Source organism: Cervus canadensis, chromosome 7 (genome assembly GCF_019320065.1).
Source record: "Cervus canadensis isolate Bull #8, Minnesota chromosome 7, ASM1932006v1, whole genome shotgun sequence".
NCBI classification, from domain to species: domain Eukaryota; kingdom Metazoa; phylum Chordata; class Mammalia; order Artiodactyla; family Cervidae; genus Cervus; species Cervus canadensis.
The window spans coordinates 68,083,948-68,107,223 of NC_057392.1; the positions used below are offsets into that span (position 1 = coordinate 68,083,948).

At 37.0% G+C, this 23,276-nt stretch overlaps 1 protein-coding gene across 6 annotated transcripts in view; it reads right to left on the reverse strand.

Moving 5' to 3' along the window:
* Positions 1–267: 267 nt before the first annotated feature.
* NLGN1 (neuroligin 1) overlaps positions 268–23,276 on the reverse strand; it is an 895,563-nt gene continuing 872,554 nt past the window's right edge. For all 6 annotated transcript variants that reach the window (XM_043473710.1, XM_043473708.1, XM_043473706.1 and 3 more), the window contains 3 exons: positions 7,827–8,039; positions 3,653–4,442; positions 268–2,845 (listed from right to left, as the gene is read on the reverse strand). In XM_043473710.1, the coding sequence (XP_043329645.1) occupies positions 2,023–2,845; positions 3,653–4,442; positions 7,827–8,039 (1,826 nt within the window). In that variant the 3' untranslated portion in view covers positions 268–2,022. The remainder of the gene's footprint in view (positions 2,846–3,652; positions 4,443–7,826; positions 8,040–23,276) is intronic.

Genomic DNA, 23,276 nt, shown 5'->3' on the forward strand with positions numbered 1-23,276 from the left:
ATACTTTCCATGAGTTCCTGGGCTTATAAATTCATAATAAAATTAGTGTTTCATCAGTTTCATTTTAGATAAGACTTGACTTTAAATACACAGTGTGTCTTCTGTAGAAGTTACCTACATGTCTTCAAAAACCCGACTGGTCTAGAGAAATGACTCTCTGAGACAGTCATGTTTCATATTTTTTCTTCTTTTTTTGTTTTTTAAAAAAAGACAAAACAGCAATAAACATTTTAGCTCTTTAATGAGCAAAGATCATGTCTCTTAGCATTGGACTAATAGTCATTATTATCTTTATTTCACGCAATGACCAGTGACATGGCCAAGATGTACAAAGTTGTTTCCATCAAGTAGTATACAATTTTTTTTTTGTATAATAAGCTTTCATTCTTGAAAAAGAGTAACTGAAAAGAAAGGTTTCTGTTACTGCAGTTAGTTTGTCAGAGAAAGTTCTTTGCATTATCTTACAAACTATCAAAATTGCTAGTCATCTGAAAAAATGTAAAAAAAAATCACATAACTTTAGTCTAATAGAAATATAGTACAGGTAAGAGAGAAAGTATTTATCAGGATGTGCTCTTTAAGTCCATCTCAATTTTTTTAATATAAATGTACATCTGATTACATATACAAACATTTGGAAAGGTCTGTGATATACTGTTACTGGTAAACAACAAGGGGATGAAGAGTTTTCTGTGGTCTTAGAATATTCATTTAAAATCACACATACGTGTAAGACTACAATCCTCCAGGTGTTGACGCTCCTTCTAGGTTCTTTATCTACGTTGCAATCTATTGAGACTGTGTGAGTAAATTCCAGTGAATGAACCTCAGTGAGAAAGATAAGTGACGTGAGAAGGGACATAACTTTATATTGAATTATTATTAGTAAACATTTTGTCATGCAACATGAGTAAATCAATGAACTGAGAACTGTAATCAGACTGGTAATTTGGGGCATCCTCAGATCATAAAGACTTGCAAGTTACTCTTTGGACACACTTCACCTTACCCAAAGGAACAAAATACAGAATAACAAAAACCACAGCAAATTATAGATCCTATAACACATGTCCAATTAGGGTTATATTTCTAGAAATATTTAGATGGGAATGAAAAGAACATTAAAAACACAGGAAATTTTTTTTTTCTGGGATTCATATCAGCGAGTATTCACCACTATACCTATAGTTTCTTCAGATACATTTAGTAACTAATTCCTTCTATTAACAAAACTACTGTGAATTATTTTATTGTAATTACTTTTGCCCCCTAAATTCTTCTTTAGGTTCTGCCAATTGATGGAGGAAGCTTCTATTAAAAACTTCAATGGGATGAGAAGAATTTTAATTACGGCTTAATCAGCAGCACAGCCACCAAGCATATAAATTATCATGCACATCGTGCTAAAAATATCCAGTTTCCTTTATCCCCACAACTTTATACTGACAGCACTTATGTGATAATGTTGTACCTGCCAGTCTTTAAACTTCTTTGTTTTACTGGCAAATTTCAGCATGAGCCTCCGCTAAGGCCATTAACAGCATTGGTGCTTTGTATACTTATCCAAATATGTAAATATGGTCTACACAATAAAACAGCTCCAAATAAAAACTGGTGAAAATTATCTGACATTCCATTGGTGTGTCCCTTGTGCATATTCATGGTTATTTTTAAAATTTTTATATTTTATATTTCAGACACAGTTCTTTCCTGTTTGGTGTTCCACATGCCTAATTCCATTATGTAACATAAATCTTCAAAAAATTAATTCTTGAATGTGAATGAAAAAGTATCATTCAGAACAATTGCTTCAAGCAATTGAAATTCACTTTTAAAGTTGATTTGTGTATATATGTACAATTCTTTTTTTTTTTTCCAAAACCCCCAAAGTTCTTGATATGTATATTCACATAATATTCCTCCTTATTTAAATAGTAAGAGTCTTGTAGGTTGAAAGCCAAGGAATCTTCAGTAATCTTTTACTGCAATCCATCAAAAAAATAGTTTGTTTCTCTTATCTGGCTATACCCTGGTTGTTGAATGTGAATGGGGGTGGGGGTGGGGATGGGGCAGAGTATTGTTCTGTCCTCCAGTAAAAGTATTGAATGTGTGTAAGGGTTGAATCCCTGGTATAGTGTTGGGAATCATTGTAATGGTGTTGGGTGTCATTAAGGGAACATCATCAGGTGACCTCCTCATAGCTAGTGTGTAATCTGGGGGGCAGGCGGTCCGAAGAACCACCTCATGTGGATGGATGGACTCACATTCATGATCCAAATCAGTGTGCTTCATTTGGAGGGACATGATCTCCTCTTCTTGTGCGTGGGTCAGGTCATTGGTAGTCGTGCGCTGAGGGCTGCATCTCCTGTGAACGTCATGTCTCCTCTTATCCTTTTTGTAGTACAGGGCTGCAAAGGCCAAGATGTTCAGAAACAGCAGTGATGCTCCAACGGCAATAGTGACGCTCAGCTCTGTTGAGTAGTCCCTTTGATCCACTGAAAATGGACTTGGCTGTTGTTTGGGATCATCCTGCTTGGCAGTGGGAAAGGCTGATGTGACAGGTATGGAATTTTTTCTTGTAGGTCTGAAAGTGATGTCAGTTGATGGCACTTTAGTTGTTGTCGAGGTATACTGAGAAATGTCATTGAGATTATGCAGATGAGGTACCAGCTCCAACCAGAGGTTTACCTTATTGGCTCTGTAATGTTCTTTAACTCTTGGTTTTAATCCAATATGGAGATAAAGTTGGTCTTTCTGGGAATATCTGGTCCATGCTACTTCTTCAAAGCGGTTGGGTTTGGTATGTATGAATTTTGTGTCTTGAGGGACTGGTTGATTTGGATCACTAGAAAAGAGAAATTATGAGAAAGAAATTTGCTTTATTCTTTAAAAAATCACAATAGCACTAGTTTAACATTTAATTGAAGAGGTAACTCAGCAAGGCTTTAGACTGTTTTAATATAACTTGGGTTAATTTAGAAATAGCAATTCCATCTCAGGCAGGTTGTTAAATGGTTGATAATGTAATTTGAGTAAATCTCACTTTCTTGTTCTCTCTACCCATGGACTGCTACACATCCAAAGATTAAAAAATTCAAGTACAAGTGAGTTTTCTCATAGGCAAGCTAGCAGAGACAGCAGTGGGAAAAAGTTGGGATTTGAAAATGGCAGGTGAGGATCAGAGTCCTAATGCTGCTATATACTAGACATTTGTATATATCTATGTAAAGCTTTCATAGCCTGAGGCCCTTTTTCTGTAAAATGGGATTATGGTATTTGACCTGCTCTCCTCACAAAGTACTTGGGAGGATCAAAAGGCATACAGTACTGTAAACTGAAAATCTCTATAAAATGAAACTTGTCATTATTGAATAATAATAATAAATCCTGTGTAATTAAAAAAAGAAACAAAATAAATTTAATTATTGAGTAATACAATAAAGATAAAAGACTTTCTTAATAAGCTTTACAAAATAAGAATAAAGCAGTGATTTCTGAAACACCACAAATATAAATTTTGAATAAAGGAACTTAAATATTGTTGGCATTAACCTATTAAATTAAATAATTTGGACACAAAACATGTATATTTTAAGTGCTTAAGAGGATATTTTTACTAAAGTATAGCAAACTTCATTCCTTAGGTACCTACCCAGTTTTAGCAAAATTTGTCCAGTATGTCATTACGACTGCACTCAGCATCACATCATTTTTGGAGAAATTGCAAGGGAATAACTCTGTAGGTCCAATCATGGGTATTCCTAGTACATAGGGAACCTCATCTCCATGAGCTGCATCAGCCCAAGCTGGAACCTGATCTGTTTGGCAATGATGGTAAAAGGCATAGAAATATGTGGGTGAACCAAAATTTGAGTGAAGATCTGCTGTAGCTACAGCTGGTGCCACCCACTGATGGTCCGTAAACAAAGCTAATAATGTCTTCCTTCTGGTTTCAGGGTTATGACGGTCAGCCCAGTCAGTATACATGAATTTAATGGTTTCTCTCAAAACATCTTTGCCTTCAGGATATCCATATAAGTTATCAACAAAATTGGAAACAGCAAAGTCAAAATCACTAGCAGATATACCATCATCACTATCTACTATATTTTCAACAAATTTTAATCCTTCCCCTTGGTTAACTCCTAACATTATATCATAGTTGAGAAACTCTCCTTGCTCCATCAGTATCTGAGGGTCATCCGGTATCACATCACCATCAATCACAGGTCCAAAGGCTATGTGGTATCGTGCTGGTTGAATATCTTGGTCAACAAGTTCTTTGTAAGGCTTCTTCTGCAGGCATTCCACTAACTCTACTGTATCTGAAACATTGCAACCAACTTTTGTGGCCAACATTCTAGCATATTTTGCAGGTTGGAAACTAACAGCCCAGCTGGAAAGGGCTGTTCCACTTTGAGCGATTGCTCGTTGAAAGAGTCCTATGGGAAAAAATAAAATAAAACATTTCAGATGACCTTTGAATAATGTTGTGGTAAAACAATCAAATCTGATATTTGAGATGTGTCTATAAAAACCCAGATATGACTCAAGAAACAGGGAGATAGAGACATTTTTGCTTAAGAGAAGGTACACAAAGTCATCCCCAGGGTACAATGAATTGGAAAGATGGATTTGAGTCTTCTGCTTTCAGTAGCAACTACTTTGAGAAGAAAGAGATCTAGATTGTGCCCTGTCTCAAAAAGGCAGTAAGCAAGGAGAAATGGAAAATGTGTAAATAGTAGTGGTAAAAGAAGTCTCAAGTATTTATTTGCTCAGCATGTACACACCTATGTTACTGTCACAGCCAGTCAGATTGGGCTTTCTCCCCTTTAGCTCTACATCAGACTTTGTATTGTCTTTTGAGGATATTTCCTCCAATTTGGCTGCATGTATCTTTCTTCAAAATGGCTCTGTGTGTTTGTTTTAATCAAAATTTATTTGAAAACAATTGTTGATATGTTTACATAACTACTGGGGCTGGGAATTTGCTAATACCCTGGGGATGGCCCTAAAGGCACACAAAACAGAATATCATTTTAGACATACTCTTTCCAGCTCTTTGTATCAGACACAGTATGTTGAATACTCATCTTTCTGAGGAAGGTATAACATTTGCAGTGTATTTGCTAGGTTAAAGAGAAAACCATCAGCAGAAGGATTTAGTGGGGATGGAGGGTGATTTAACTTTTTCCACTGTTGAATGTGCACTGCTATATTTTATCATAAAAGATGAAAAGTACATGGTCCATTGCTTTTCACTTAATTACATTTAAAAATTATAAATCATGGTTCCATATGCAGCTTGATAAGAACTGCATACCATTCAAATTTATAAATGAACTTTACTTATTAGGGAATTTTCTAATAGAATTCTCATTTTAAAAATATAATTTCTCTATTCTATTTTAAAAATTACCTTTATTATCAATTTCCAAATACAGCTTTGTAGTTCAGTTATTCAAACACATGCTCAATCATTCATATGTGTTAATGTATAAGAACTCTTTTTCACAAAGGTGCTAAAGTAATGACTAAATTAGAAGCAAACCTTTTATTTTTTTCTCCAAACACATATATGAATTCAAAATACCTGTAATAATGTTTCCAGATAATTCTAAAATATTCAAAAAGTCAAACAATACTAATAAATATTTGTTTTGATTTCTGACATCTTTATGAAAATATTTCCAGTTTGCTACAGCAAAGAGAATACCTATAGTACGAATAACTTTTTAAACTTGTGTTTGTCAATATTGGCTCAGAGACATATTTCACTGCTTAAAAACTTTATAGCTAAAATAAGACTCCTATAAGATTCTTTCCCATTTTAGGGACTTAATGACATTAACTAAATATGCCAGAAAAAATACATATCACATTTACTATAGTCTGAAATATGCCATCTAGATGGCACTGGGAAAATCCATATATTTTATCATTAGTGAGAGTGCTTGTACCCATGATTGTTACAGGCCTAAGAATTGTTGCAGCTCTGGGAAGTTCCCAAACTTTAAAGTCTATGTCTGCAATGGAGATAAAATTAGCCTGATGATTCCAAGACCCCTTCTGAGCATCTCCTGGTCAATTTAGGCAGCTTTGTTACTAGAAATAAGCTTAGAACTAGATCACACATAAGTACATTTATCTAGCCAGGCATGGATAGATTTCCTTGAAGAGTGTGTGTGCTGGAATGCTACATTTTCACCTGTTTGCACAGCCATCTGCCACGGTTTACCACATAGATTGATTGATGAATAGCAACACTAGCTGATGAACTAATTGATTCATCTCTTTATAAAATGCTAGTTTTATACTGGCTGAAAATGGCTTTGATACCCATGTTCACTTTACATTTAGAAAAAAATTTGAGAAAAAATCAGTGCAAATAGCCTTTGAGACCAAAGGACCCTAAGAAGTCTGAAAAGATTGGCTAATATTATCCTAGGTAAGTACTGGCATTAGTGTAGTCTTCAAGCTAGAACATTCTAATCTGCTCAGTTAAAGAAAAAAACAACTAACTTTATTATTTCAAAATAAGTCATTTCACTGAAGACCAAAATCTCCATACTTTGGAAGAGTTCTCATACATGTGTCATACATGTGTCATCTCGAATCAGAACTCTACTAATACAACTGAGAAGTTACGTAAACTATGTCTACAAATTAAGTCAATAATAATATGTGATCCTCCAAATATATAAACTCATTTAATGACTGTTATTCTGAAATTTGACATTAATGTCTTTGATGCCAAAAACAAATATTCTGTGTCTGGTGCTCATATAATAAAATTTAGTCTTATAAACTGACAAGCTTCAGGATTTAAAACTGACAGTGTATACTTTCTTAATATCTATAAACTGACAATGGAAAAGCAGAAAACATAAGATGGTCTATGTTGATATGTATTCTCTCTTTTCCTATCTATTCTGTATGTATAATGGAGAGAAAGTATTTACTTTACAGACTTCTCCAACAAAACACTTCTGTTCTTGTGGTTATTTCAAGTTAATAATGCTATAAGAATGGGTAACTAAACTCATGGTAAAATGGGAGTTCATAAAGAGCAGCATGATAAGCCTTGCACAGGCATCTTGGAAAAAAGATGTCAAGGCCAGAAAATGGAGACAAAAACAATATCTCATGGATTTAACCAGCCTTAGTGCTCCAGGCTGCTTTGCTAGGCGTCAGGGGGAAAAAATAACATTTTTGGAGTTGCAAATAGAAAAAGAACAAAATCAAACATATTTTTCTTTTTAATCAAAAGCTCTACTAGTGACCTTAATGCTTTGACAATTTTGGATCATGCATGCAAAATAATCAAACGTCTGTCCCCTATTCAGGCAAGTGAAAATGACGTTTCCAGACGAACTAGCTAACGACCGCTTCCTTATTATCTTCATACTAGTAAAGGGTTTAAAACGTTTACCATCTAGAAAATAGATTATATACAAGCCTTGCATTAAATGATAATTTTTAAAAAAAACCAGGTCTTTGATTTTGATTATTGAATCAACATAACAGAACTGTGAACATCTTTGATTTTCCCCAAAATCACCCTTTGGAGGAGAGAAAAGTTACTGTAATGTTAATTATTCTGAAGTGTGCTTGTAAGGGCATCCATACCAAGCTCCACAGGAAACAAAGAGTTTGACAAAAATTTAAACATGCATAGAGAAGCTGAAGAAACAAGGTTTTAAACAGTTATTGAGTTCATTCTAACATTTAGTTTAAACAGAGAAATATATACAGAGCATCACATACTATTGATGGTGGTGGCATGCAGACACCAAAATTGTCAAAATTTGCAACCTGCATAATACCTTTGGTTGAATTGCTCCAACGGTTACCTTCAGAATAATGGGATAAAGTCAGCAGATTGACACATGAGCCCCCAGCACCAGATCCAAAAACAGTGATTCTTAAGGGGTCACCACCAAAGAATCCAATATTCTCACTAGTCCATCTTAAAGCCTGTATGAGATCAAGGAGTCCATAGTTTCCTTTTGCAGCCTGATCCCCTGTGCTCAAGAAACCTGGAAAATAGAAATCAAAAGACATCAAAGAACACCCTTTTGAGTTGACATGAGTCAAACAGATATAAAATTTAAATAAAACTGAAACCTGTTTTCATCAAGATGAGCAAAGCCCAAGTTCTTTAGGGAAAAATTATTTTCCACCAGAATAAACGAATTTACTTTAGGAAGAATATCAGAGACTAAAATCTGGAAAATGATATTTATCTTTCCCAAACGTTTCCCAAGCTATCCAGGTAACAGGTAGCAGGTAAAGAGAGAATGAAAACATTGTGAAAGACCTCAAGAGAGACATTCTAGGGGCTGACTTACTTGGTGGAGATATTTGAGATAGTATCATGGGGTGTATGAGGGAGGGTTTTTGCATAAAAACTGTCAGTCCTCAAGTTGCTCATGGTCTAATATGGTTGGAATTTAAGGTATGTGTAGCAGAGTGGCAGGATATGAGGACACAGAACAGGTGTATTTTTCTAAGACTTGTGCATAAAATTATATGCAACTCTTTGTATGTATAGGTATATGCACATATTTATTGATGATGCGCCATGGTTAAATATCACTGTAGCTGATATAATTTGAGATTACATTTTAGAATGCCCAAGATGCTAAACTGAGATAATATAAGAAGTTAGAAAACAATATAGAACATTTGAAGATTCTTGAAAAGCTGAGATTCATATTTCTCCAATGTTCAAAGCTCCATTTCATAGTGAATTTAATAATGAAGAGGAATATATGTTGATTAATAGAAAGAATGAGGGTGGGGAGAGGTTACAAAGATCTAAACTGACAGAGTAAAAAAGCAACTTTAAAAAAGGAGATGGATAGTGCAAAACTGATAAACAGAAACCTCAATTAAAATAGAGTTGGGAAGTCAGAAAGAGGAGCTCTCATGCACTATGACAATAGCAGAGCCCAACAGGAAGAAAAGCTTTCCTTGCCTGGCAAGAGCTCAGCCAATGAGAGACTCTCACAACTCAGTCCCTGAAAAGCCACTATACTTCAAACTCTCCAAAGTCCTCCAACAGACTCTGTTTGCTATATGCTCCCACCTTCCTTTTCCCTTTTTAAAAAAAGTCCTTCTCTCCTTGCTGTGGGGGGACTGGCATGTGGCTGGCCACAGTTGGAGACCCCAAACTGCAATTCTTTGTTGATCCCAAGCAAACTCATTTCTACTGGAGAAATTGCTGGCAGTCTATTTAAGTCAACATTTAGGTGGCATGCATGGAGATCCAAAGAAGACCCTGATGATTTCCAGGCTTGTGGTGGTAGACAAGTGTGAAGCTCACATTGAACTCATTGCTGCTCACTGCTTTTCTTGTCAGCCCTGGGATCTAAGAGTTAGTCTTTCTTCTGGACATAAGCTTCTGCCCTATTTGCATTTTGAAGCCCTCCAGGTTTTACTGGGCATCTCTTTTAAGGCTATGTCTTTTCTGGCTAAGACTTTGTTCTGTATGTGTGTGAGTTATTTGACATATGCCTGATTTTTGAATTTGCCTGCTTACTTATATGTAGAGTACATCATGAGAAACGCTGGGCTGGAAGAAGCACAAGCTGGAATCAAGATTGCTGGGAGAAATATCAATAACCTCAGGTATGCAGATGATACCACCCTTATGGCAGAAAGTGAAGAATAACTAAAAAGCCTCTTGATGAAAGTGAAAGGGGAGAGTGAAAAAGTTGGCTTAAAGCTTAACATTCAGAAAACTAAGATCATGGCATCTGGTCCCATCACTTCATGGAAAATAGATGGGGAGACAGTGGAAGCAGTGTCAGACTTTATTTTTTGGGGCTCCAAAATCACTGCAGATGGTGATTGTAGCCATGAAATTAAAAGACGCTTACTCCTTGGAAGGAAAGTTATGACCAAACTAGAAAGCATATTAAAAAGCAGAGATATTACTTTGCCAACAAAGGTCCATCTGGTCAAGGCTATGGTTTTTCCAGTGGTCATGTATGGATATGAGAGTTGGACGGTGAAGAAAGCTGAGTGCCGAAAAATAGATGCTTTTGAACTGTGGTGTTGGAGAAGACTCTTGAGAGTCCCTTGGACTGCAAGGAGATCCAACCAGTCCATCCTAAAGGAGATCAGTCCTGTGTGTTCATTGGAAGGACTGATGCTGAAGTTGAAACTCCAGTACTTTGGCCACCTCATGCAAAGAGTTGACTCATTGGAAAAGACCCTGATGCTGGGAGGGATTCGGGGCAGGAGGAGAAGGGGACGACAGAGGATGAGGTGGCTGGATGGCATCACCGACTCCATGGGCATGAGTTTGAGTCAACTCCAGGAGTTGGTGATGGACAGGGAGGCCTGGCGTGCTGCGATTCATGGGGTCACAAAGAGTCGGACACGACTGAGCGACTGAACTGAACTGAACTGATTTTTGAAATTGGCCGTTTTGAATTGGAACTGTGCTCATCTTTGGCAGGATTCCTTCTGGAACGGGGGTTGGGGGCTGTTCCTCCTGGAATTGGCTAGCCTTTGGTTCATTCCACTGGGTCAGGGGCTGTTTCATTATAACTGTGTCGGTTCAGTCTTTGACTCAATTCCTTTTGGAAGAGGGGCTATTTTATTAGCACTGTGGTATTAAGCCTTTGGCCTGACTCCCTTTGAATTGGGCTGTTATATTAGAGCTGTACGGAGCAGACTTTGCCTTGGGGCCTTCAGAACTAGAGTGTTCCTTCTGAACTGGCTGGTATTAGACCTGCAGGCTGTTTGAGTTCCTTGAGATGTTTATGCTATTTGAAAATTATCCTTTTACTCTAGGTAGAAACCTTTGAGAAATGGGATCCCTACTATCTAAAGTTTTGAGCATGCCCATTTACAGAGACTCTGACCAATTTTATGTTTAAAAACTATAGTCTTTCCTCAGGCATATTTCTAACCAAATGGACCAACCTAACTAAAGGTGATTTAGATATCAGTGGCCATTATGAGGAATTTTTAAAATCCCCAAACTCATTTTTCTAAAAACCAAATTGGACAATGTTTCAACATTTCCAGAAACTTAATGCAATACTTATTTTAATGGGTATTCTGAGGTTTCCAAATGTTATCAGGAGCCTAAAATTGCTTCTCTGCAAAATAAGATGTTTAAGATGAATTGAGGGGAAAAAAAAGCAAGAGAAAATGCTTGTAAAACCTCATGCTCCTTCCCTGGCTTCCTTGTCTCAGGACCTACCTCTGGTGCCATCTTCCTCCTTCCCCCTAACCTGGTGGTGGTTAGAGGTGCACTAAGGTGGTGGTTTAGTTGCACTAAGCTGTGTCCAGCTCTTGCAATCCCATGGACTGTAGCCCGACAGGATCCTCTGTCCGTGGGATTTCCCAGGCAAGAATACTAGGGGGGGTTGCCATTTCCTCTTCCAGGGTATCTTCCTGACCCAGAGATTGAACCTGGGTCTCCTGCATTGCAGCCAAATTCTTTACCACTGAACCTCCAGGGAAGATCTTATATCACCTACACCTTCTCTATATGCTAAATTCCTCCACACTAAGTCTCTTGCCAAACTTCCCTTTTCCTTGAAACCATAGTTAAAGATTTTCCCAAAGTAATAAAAGATCCTCACAGAATTACTAAGGAATTTAATATAGTCATTCAGACTTATCTACCTGGTTTGTCTGACCTATCTCAGCTAGTTCATAAGTTTGTTGGTGAAGGCCAGACCCAGTACTGGATGAAAACTGCTAATTGAGAATATCCTGAAAGGTCTCTAGAATCACAATTGAAAGAGCAGCCTGCTACTTTACTATCTGATCAGGCTCAAGCAATCACCGGTAACTCATCAGGCAATTCCTAGGGATTTACCTAAGCCTGTTGATTGGACAAAATTCAGGCTTGCACACAAAAATCTGATGAAACTGGTCATAACTATTACAATCAACTTCAGATTATTTTTAGAGAAAATTCTTTTCTTCTTTCAGATGTTGATTCTATCCTGGTAACTTTAAACTCTATATTTATGAATGGGCTAAACTGAGACCTTTTCTTCTAGTGAAAAGAATCAGGATGGAATGGGAAACCACATCCACTCCTGTTTAGTTAATCTGACAAGCCAGCTTGCTCTCACTCTAAATGAGTCACCTAAAAGGAAAAACATCAACATTCTTAATCTTCAGCTCCAGCAAATGAAGATCCCTGAATAATACCTAAGTCTTTCCTGGTGGCTCAGAGTAAAGAATCAGCCTGCAATGTAGGAGACATGGATTTGATCCCTGCATCAGGAAGATCCTCTGGAGAAGGAAATGACAAACCACTCCAGTATTCTTGCCTGGGAAGGCCCATGGGCAGTGGAGCCTGGAGGGCTACAGTCCATGGGGTCGCAAAAGAGTTGGATATGACTTACAACAACAAACAAAACCCAAACTACCCTGGTTTCTTCTATTATTGAAAAGAGCCATGAAATTGAAAAAGAGATTGTTACAAATTTAAGTGCTGTAGGCACCTTCAGTTTTCCAACCTGCCTTTCTATGTTCCTTCCACTTCTCAATGATGGGGCTCCAAAAGACCACAGAGGCTCTTCCCAACCCTCCCTCTTGATCGGCTTGGAGAAAAATTACTCCAGATTTGGGGACGAATCTCTTCCAGTCCTAAATAACACTAAAGTCACACTCTCCATGTTCAAACACATTCCTATAAAGCAGCTCTGCTTGGGAATACTACAAAGTTCAACCAGTGGGGTTGAACCTCAAGAGGTTCCTGTCTCTGAATCTATTGCCTTTGTTTAGGCCCTTTGAAAGATACACATCAGTGAGGCCAAGACTTCTTAGAGAAGTATCATGCCAGAATTGCTCTCTCCCAAAAGGGGAAGACAATTCTAGAACTTTACAGCAATCATCAAAGTAACCTACCAGTGGAATTAAATTACTCTTTGACATATTTTATTCATTCTGTCTCTGATGTTACTAGGGCTGATTCTGGAAACACTGATCTTTGGCCCTACGACATCAGTTACCACCTTCCTTATGGGTAAATCATCAACTGATGTTGGTAATTCCACATCACATCTCTTATCAAGATTCAGATGGGAACTTCCCTGCTGGTCCAGTGGTTAAGAATCTGCCCACCAATGCAGGGGATATGGGTTGGATCCCTTCCTGGACCAGAAAGATCCAACATTCCGTGGAGCAGCTAAGCACATGTGCCATAACTACTGAGCCAGGTGTTCTAGAGCCCAGGCTCCGCAGCAAGAGAAGCTCCAGCGATCCACAACTAGAGAAAGCCAGCGTGCAGCAACTAAGACCCAACACAGCCAAAAATACATTTAAAAAAAAAAAAAAAAGTTCAAATAGATCCCTCAAAATCTTTTCCCAGAATTAATCAATACCCTACAGTAAAGAAGGCATGAAGCCCATAATAGAAGATTACAAGACTCAAGGCCTCATTTTCCCTTGTACTAGTCCCTGTAATACTACCATTTTACTGATGAGAAAACCTAAAAGCCAAAGGTGAAAGTCTGTCCAGGATCTCTGAGCAATAAACAAATTGTTATCCCTTGACACCCTGTTATTCTTAACCTTTATGCTCTGCTGATATCCATTCCTGCTGGAAGGGAATCCTTTACAGTAATTGATTATGTGGCACATCCTTTAGTATTCCAGTTGTTGAAGATAGCCAATAACTTTTTGTTTTCACTTAGGAAGAAAAACAATTCACCTAACCAGTAAAACAATGTCTGAGAGTTTTTATTATTTGCAATCCTGAAGGATGACCTGGATGACACAAAGTTCCTCAGAGGTTCTACTTTGGTGCAATATGTAGAGATTTGCTTCCTTGCTGTCTTCAAGCCTTTTTACAAGAAGGCAACAACCACTTGCTAAGACTTTCAGCCTTAAAGGGACATGAGGTTTCCAAGGGAAATTTGCAGTTTGTTCAAACCTGGGCTCAATATTAAGGGCATCTGACGTTATTAATAGAACAAGGGCTTTACCTAGATCCAGATAGATTTCATGGTGTCTTCAGTTCAGCTCAGTTCAGTTGCTCAGTCATGTCCCATTCTTTGCAACCCCATGGACTGTAGTATGCCAGGCCTCCCTGTCCATCACCAACTCCTGGAGTTAAGCTAGTCAGCTACTGCCAAAACTGGATTCCAAAATTTTTCTCTTATGGACAAATTTCTATATGTTTTACTCAACAGTAACGACCTTGACCTAATTTTATGGGAAGAGCTGGATGATGACATAGCTTTTGAGGCCTTAAAGAAGAGTTTGATGAACTTACCTGACCCTTGGGTATCCTAATGACCAGATTCTTTCTCTTTTCTTTTTTTTATATATAAAAAGGAAATGAATGACTTGGATGTACTCGCCCATAAACATGGGGACCACCACTGACCCATGCATGCAATAGCCAGCAAATGGACCCCCTGGCACAGGGATATCCCCCTTGGTTTAGAGCCATTATGACCACTGCCCTTAAGGCCCTTAGGGCCACTGAGAAGATTGCTATCCCCTTTAACTATTTTTGTATACCACAGAGTAGAAGCCCTCCTAGACTCTCATCACACTCAACATTTCTTTGCCAGCCACCTCATGTCTTATGAAGTTCTTTTGTTAACCGCTCCTCACATAACTCTTCTATGTTGTAACAACCTTAACCCTGCTACGCTTCTCCCCTCTGTCTCTGATGAGGTCCCTCACAACTGCTTAATGCTCACGTACCACCTCCTGACTCCTCCTGATGACCTACAGAAAATTCTTTTGGGTAACATGTACTTCTCATGCTTCACTGATGGTTCTTATTTAAAAGGTAACAACGGGAAATACTGTGCTGGGTTTGCTACTTCAACTTCTTTTGATAGTTTTGAGACAGAACCTTTACTTATGGCCACTTCAGCCCAACACGCTGAATTATATCTTTACAGTGGCCTGTACTTTAGCCGAGGGCAAACTGCTAATATTTATACTAACAGGAGAGACATGGGTTCAGAGTACCTCATGATTTTGGAATGTTGTGAAAGCAGAGTGGCTTCCTTACTTTCAGCATAAATAAAAGTGAACCCTATGTTCAGGAACTATTGAATACAATATTTTTATCTGCTGTTTTAGTATTAAGATCCTGGGGCATTATAAATCTGACTCTCTTGAAACTAAGGAAAATCACCTTGCTGACCTTTCCACAAAGAAATGCTACCTCTGAAGGAACCAATAAACAAACTTTCATAACATGTATACATAAGAAAGACTTAGGAAAACTTTGCCAAAATGGTTGAAGCCTTCACCTTAAACGCCATTTCAGCTAAAGACAAAAGAGGATGCTGGTTTGGGACTTCAATGGGAATGAAGGAGATTCACGTGAAGGTGGGCCAGGCAAAATGGAGATGCAGATGTAGAAAATGGACTTGTGGACACAGTGGGGGAGAAAGAGAGTGGGATGAAGGGAGAAAGTAGCATCAGCATATCTACACTATCAGGCATAAGATGGAGAGCTGGTGAGAAGTTGTTTTAGAGCACATGGAGCCCAGTGTGGCCCTCTGTGATGACCAAGAGGATGGGATGGGGGTGGCTTCGAAGGCTTGGGAGGGAGGAAAGGAGGAAGAGGATGTATGTAAAATTATGGCTGATTGTATTGTTGTGCGGCAGAAAACAGCACAACAATGTAAAAACCAAAAACAAAAAATTAAAACATTAAATTAAATTTTAAAAAGATGGACCAGGCAGAGACATGGGACACAGAGCTGACTTTAATTTATATGAACTGCTAAACTCTCCCACCACATTGAGCCCATATTCTTCATAGTTATCCCTGGAGACAGTTCCTGTTATGGGCCCTTTTATCTTTAGGCAGCTCAAGGGGGAGGTAAAAGAAAGACTTATTGAGTCTTCTGTTTCTTAAAAATAAACAGCCTAAAATAATCCTCATTCCAAAGTCACATTTGGGGTGGCAAATTTTACTTCCCTGAAATATAAATGAAAAAGTAAAAAGTATTTTATACAATGTTCTATTTTATAGATTATTAATTTATTACATAGAAAATATTTAGAGATATATTATATATAAATTGATTAAGTATATTAAGGGATGTATTTTCCAATCTCTGCAAGTTTATGGAACTAATTAATTTTAAAAAGTAGATTTACTCTCTTACTGAAGACCCATTATAGAAACTTAACATATCACAATGCTTGTGATAAAAATTATTTTATTCAATATAACATATACTTCTAATTTACTTTTTTAAAAAACAGGAAGTCAATTACATTTGTGAAAAACAGACTGTGACAATAATCTCTATCGACTGAATAACTCAATACATTCTCAAAATGGTTATATGAACCAGAAATTCTTTAGGGTCATTGTGGGAAACAATAGATGAAGTCAAATCTTCCTGGATAATTTTGAAAAACACTAAGAAATACATATGATTAGTCTTTCTTTTCCTACAAGACCCAAAATGCTAAGAAACAAAAGACCAATCGCTAGTCTATCAGGTGAGTGAGTGTGTGTGTGTACAATCCTGGAAATATTAAATCATTATTGAGATGGAAGTTTTTAAAAATAGGTTCCAAAGACACATATCTTTCTGGTTAACTCATCTTTTACTGAATCTACATAACAATTTAAGGAAAATTTCATGATATCTTCTTACATAAAAGAATATTGTGAATATGTAATATTCATATATATGAGAGTATATTAAAACATAAAACAAGATGACAAGGAACTCTTTTACTTTATTTGCTATTAAGTGAATTTTGGTATAATAAGAACCATTAGTTTAAATTCCTGAAGGAATTTGTTACAAATATTTTGACCTATAAAAATAGGCTGATGGTATGAACTCTGAAAACAACATTATGGAAGGATTACTGTGCATTAGAAAGAAAGGACTCTTGAAGGATAAAGGAGATATGAGTGTGTCTCTGTTTGTGTGCGTGTGAGACAGAGAGGTGAATTGAGAGAATAAGAATACATTCTAGGTGGTTTATTGCTTATAATTCTATATCAAAATATAGATATAGATAAAATATATTCAGATCAAAATTTAATATCTAAATATAACTTATGACACGGTGCAAAACCCAAGGTTTGTATTTAATTCCTCTTGAAATAATATTGAATGAGTCCAGTTACAGTCAAATAAATCTCTACATTCACACAAAAACTAACTTACTGATAATGATTATTCAGTACATAGCATGTAAAATAAAAAAATGTAGTAATAAATTATCTCTACAATAACTAAATGTAGTATCTCCTCTATAATTCCAGTTTTAATTGCATCATTTAAATCACTCTGGAAAATTAGTCAAATAGTTTTGTGTTTGTATAATACTGTAAAGCATGTCAATTATCTCCTTATAAACAGAACCACCTCTATATACAGTTAAAAGAAATCTTATAGCATCTTAAAAAAAACTTAAAATCAATTATCCAAAATTACACTAAGTCATAGCATAAAAAATGGAACAAATCACTGGGTAAAAGACTGTGTCCTAGGCACCTTAAACATAAAGATATTTAAAACTATGTGACTAATACCTCAAACTCTCTGGCTAAAAATCCAATCAGAACTCCGAGATACTAACTCTCCTGATCTTCTTAGTTGCCAACTCCGGTCAATTCCTCCCTTACACTCTATCTCTGTCTTCTACTCATGTCACTGACTTACTCTAGATACTCTTTTCTTTTTAGATTCATACAATCTTTCTGACTAGTTGCTCAGCCTTGGAGCAAACAAGTTTTCCTTATATTCTGTCACCAAACTCACTTTTGAAAAATACTCTGTTTTGATGGGGGACTGTAATATCAAAATAAAACCCTCATGTTAAGATATAATTGGTTAGTTTCTCTTTGTTTTTTGAGTCAAGATTGTTTAAAATATGATGACTAAAAAATTCCTCAAATTGGATAATTTGGGGTCTGAGTAGGGAAAAGAACACACATAGTATATTTAATTATACATCATCTTTAGCTAGCTTCCTCGTTTTTGTGTTCTCTTGAGAGCTACTGTCCAAATTCTTCTCGGAAAATAACAAAGGATAAAGTCAAAATAATTTCTTTTTTGTATATATCCTCCAGGAAAAAAGTGCTCTGAAATGACGCTGATATCTTAATATCATATTACTCAGTGGTATTTCTAAGCTTTTATATTTCAGTACATTGGCTTATTTGTTTCTTGTGAGATAATTTGCTTTTTAATGTCCCATGTTTGGGAAAAGGAAACTGTATTACTGACCAAGGCTCTTGTTCCTGGTAGCTGATTATGAAGGAATACAATGGGAAAGCAGGTGAATGCTAAAAGATGTATGGAAAGAAAACACCTGTTGATATTTTATTTTTTGCCCCCAAATTCCCAATATTTTCAACATGCCCAAGGTCAACAGATGAGACTGATCCTTCTATATTATAATGTAATTTTAACATTCTGTGACTCCTTCGGCCAAACAGGACTAAAATATTTATTTTAATCAATGCCTTCTGAATATAGATAGTAATGGAGAGGAAAAGACCATGATTTGCTTAGCCCTGAATTATGTATATTACTTCCATTATAAGAATGGCCCAAGGGACTTCCCTAGAGGTTGAGTGGCTAAGACTCTCTGCTCCCAATGCAGGGGGTCCAGGTTCAATCCCTCATCAGGGAACTAGATTCCACATGCCACAACTTAAAGATCTTATGTGACACAACAAAAGATCTTGCATGCCTCAACTAAGACCTGGTGCAGCCAAATAAACAAATATATATGTGTGTGTGTGTGTGTGTGTGTGTGTGTGAAAAGATGCTGGGGAAAACATCATCCTCAACCCCAGATCCAGTGCCACGGCCTCCATTCTCCACCCCAACCTAAGATTGTTAATGTTCATACTTATTGGTCTCTGTGTCAAGAAAAGCTTATCCAGCATTCCCTGAATTAGGCTACTGTGTGCTTATCTACTTCAATCTGGAAAAGAAACCTGCTACCAAAACTGACAAAATTTCTGTGTTTTCTGGGTAATCTTTCTCACAAAGAAGTGAAAAAAGAGAAATCTCCTTTCTAAAAGGCCCATAGACAAGAAATCACATTGTTTATTTCTAATTGTCTTGATTAGGCAGGAATGTGGCTAGTGATTTACATGCATAGTTTACAATGAGGGACCCACAGTGGTTGCCATATAGAGAAAAGTTTTCAGGAATTACTACACAGTTTAAAACTATACTATGTTGCTTCAGGAACAGTAAGGGCTATACAAATTTTTATAAATATCTAACTGTCTAACATATTTTGGTTTCTCTTATGTAGTATGTGTGTGTGTGTGTATGTACTTCATAATTATAATTCATGTTTGTAATTTGCTCATCTTAATTTTTTTCTGAACTGAATGTTTCACTACATCCACCCCCAGTGGCCATGCTATACCTGTTTGCTGAACAGGAATTAATATATTACAATTCTGTTACCACATGGAGACCAACAACTAAACTTTCCAAATGAAACTGTCTTTCTTTGATGGCAACAGAAGAGTGAAAATTTAGGAGCAAACCCTCACAGCAGACAACCTCTGGGGAAAATGCTTTTAGACATAAAGTGGGTGGCAGTAATTTTAAAGGAATTAAAATAGGACCATCTTGGGCAAAGCCTATGTGAAAAAAGAAAAATACTATTTTAGAATAGTTACCAAAACTGCTAACACATATTAGTTGCACATATTTACTTTGGACTCTGGGATGAAATAGCAAAAAACAAAACAAAACAAACCCAATTAAAAAAAGTGATATTTGAGTCACTTTGACCATTATAAAACAAGCAGCAGTAGTCAACTGCCCAGAGCTGCGATCTGAGGAGGAAGGAGGCAGGCTGTGTTCCTCAATCCCACACTAGCTGATCCCTGAGGACACAAATAATAAAAGAAGAAGGATAGGAAATAAAGTCTGGGCAATGAAGAAAACTGATGATACAACGTAATTTCATATGAATACTGTCAGATTGGTTTTTTTTTTTTTTTAATTTCTATCATCATAGAATATTTGAGAAGATACACATCATTCAAAGGTATGACTAGCAAAATCTGGTCTTTACTAGGTGCTGCTTTTACTATATTGCTCCCTATTAAAAGGTAATTGACTGATTTAATGATTTATATTTTTTTTATTTTTGAATACTTTCAGTATTACAAAAATTTTTCAAAAACCAGAATTAAAAATTACCATGTATTTCTTCACCCAAATTTCCTACAACCCAATGCCTTCCTGCCTTCCTCTTTTCTCTCCTCTTCCTTCCTTCCTTCTCTTCTTTCATCTTTCCTTCCCTCCCTCTCAATTTCTTTCTCATCAAATCTGGAATCACAAATGGAATTTAGTTCTCCACTTAATCTCCTCAATTTCAAACAGTTTGTTGGTCTGTCTTCGCTTTTCTTATTTTTGCTTATTTAACTTATATGCAGAGTACATCATAAGAAACACTGGTCTGGATGAAGCACAAGCTAGAATCAAGATTGCTGGGAGAAATATCAATAACCTCAGATATGCAGATGACACCACCCTTATGCTAGAAAGTGAAGAAGAACTAAACAGCCTCTTGATGAAACTGAAAGAGGAGAGTGAAAAAGTTGGCTTAAAGCTCAACATTCAAAAAACTAAGATCATGATATTCTGTCCCATCACTTTATGGCAAATAGATGGGAAGACAATGGAAACAGAGACAGACTTTATTTTATGGGGCTCCAAAATCACTGCAGATGGTGACTGCAGCCATGAAATTAAAAGACACTTATTCCTTGGAAGGAAAGTTATGACCAACCTAGACAGCATATTAAAAAGCAGAGACATTACTTTGTCAACAAAGGTACGTCTAGTCAAGGCTATGGTTTTTCCAGTGGTCACGTGTGTGAGAGTTGGACTACAAAGAAAGTTGAGTGCCGAAGAATTGATGCTTTTGAACTGTGGTGTTGGAGAAGACTCTTGGAAGTCCATTGGACAGCAAGGAGATCCAACCAGTCCATCCTAAAGGAGATCAGTCCTGAGTGTTCATTGGAAGGACTGATGAAGCTGAAACTCCAATACTTTGGCCACCTGATGGGAAGAGCTGACTCGTTGGAAAAGACCCTGATGCTGGGAGGGATTGGGGGCAGGAGGAGAAGGGGACGACAGAGGATGAGGTGGCTGGATGGCATCACCAACTCCATGGAGATGAGTTTGAGTAGACTCCGGGAGTTGGTAATGGACAGGGAGGCCTGGCGTGCTGTGTCCATGGGATCACGAAGAGTCTGACATGACTGAGTGACTGAACTGAACTGAACTGAACTTGCTTTTCTTGACTTTGTTATTTTTTGAGAAATGTAGGTCAGTTATGGTGTAAAATGTCCCTCAACTAAGGTTCTTCATTATATTCCCATCTATTTGCCATGAAGTGATGGGACAGGATACCATGATCTTAGTTTTTTGAATGTTGAGCTTTAAGCCAACTTTTTCACCCTCCTCTTTCAGTTTCATCAAGAGGCTGTTTAGTTCTTCTTCACTTTCTGGCATAAGGGTAGTGTCATCTGCATATCTGAGGTTATTGATATTTCTCCCAGCAATCTTGATTCCAGCTTGTGCTTCATCCATCAATTCTTCAACAATTTGCTATGTTCCCTCATGATTATACTTCCTCAGGTTATGAATTTTGGGCAGAAAAGTCATAGATATAATGTTTTTTATCTCAATGTATCATAATGGGGGGCACTGGTTGATTTGAAACAAATATTAAATTCACCACATTTTATTATTAGATGGAACTGGCTGCTGTATGAAAAAGCTTTTCTTTCTCCCCAATTTGGATTCATTCATTCCTTCACTTTTAGCAGTATAGTCTCATGGCTTCTTATTATATCCTGGAGATTATAATCTTTTACTACTATTATTTATTTTGATGCTTTGATGGTCCCACATTTGGCCAATGGAAGCCTCTCTATATTGCTTCCAATGTCATTTTGACATGTTCTCATAATCTTTGAGCACATTCTTATTTCTCTTTGGTGCACTAAATTGTCATTTTTTTGCAGGAAATCTCTTGAGTTCTTTGACTTCCCTTTAGTTAAAGTTTTTGAATAGTCTTTTCATATATAAAGCAATGAAAAATTTTTAGTAATTACAAAACTAAGTAAATTTACAAAGAAATTTGGTAAAGTATGTTAATTAAGTACATAAAGTACATAAGTAAGTTAATTAAGTACATAAAATAATTACAGAGATTACAAAAAGCTTTAGCACTTTCAAAAGATAAAAACTGAAGCATCCTGAATTTTGGAATATAGGAATATCTCACTGTGTAAAAAAGTGGAATACAATAAGGTAAAACTGCTAATCTGGAACAACATTAAATAATCTCACTAATATCACATATAGAAGTACCAACATCCCATTATACACACACACAAACACACATGCACACATCAAACAAAACAGGTAGCAAAAATAAATCTATAACTCTCTTTGTGTGTGCTCAGTTGCTCAGTCATGTCCGACTCTTTGTGACTCCATGGACTGTAGCCCACCAGGCACCCCTGTCTATGGGGATTCCTCAGGCAAGAATACTGGAGTGGGTTGCCATGCCCTCCTCCATGGGATCTTCCCAACCAGGGATCAAACCCAGGTCTCCTGCATTGCAGGGAGATTCTTAACATCTGAGCCACCAGGGAAACCCAAGAATACTGGAGTGGGTAGCCTATCCCTTCACTGGGGAACTTCCAGAGCCGGTAATCGAACTGGGGTCTCCTGCACTGCAGGTAGATTCTTTCCCAGCTGAGTCACCAGGGAAGGCCATACTTCTCCTTAGCTAAAAATAATTTTAATGACAAAGTTTGAGAATTATGGAAATCACATGGTAGTTTGGAGAAGGGAAAGGCTACCCACTCCAGTATTCTGGCCTAGAGAATTCCCTGCACTGTATAGTCCATGGGGTCGCAAAGGGTCAGACATGACTGAGCGACTTTCACTTTCACCAAATTTTCACTTTCAACTTTGAATTACCTAGATGATGCCAACAGAACAAAATAAAGGCAATGAACAGGGCAGAGAAACAACTCCTTCTTTGAACACTTCAAATGCACTTTGAAAACTGTAAAAGATAGGAAACATGTAGACAAGATGGTTTAGCAACCAATCTCTGGGTTACCTCTATCTGAGCTCTGGCCAAAGTAGATTATCACTGGTGTATCGGCCTATCTCCCTGATTAAACAGAGGCCATCTTTGTGTTCCTAATATTTAATTACCATTGAATAAACATTCCTTGAAATAATTAATCCATAAATAATGAATGAACTTTGTAGTAGAACTTT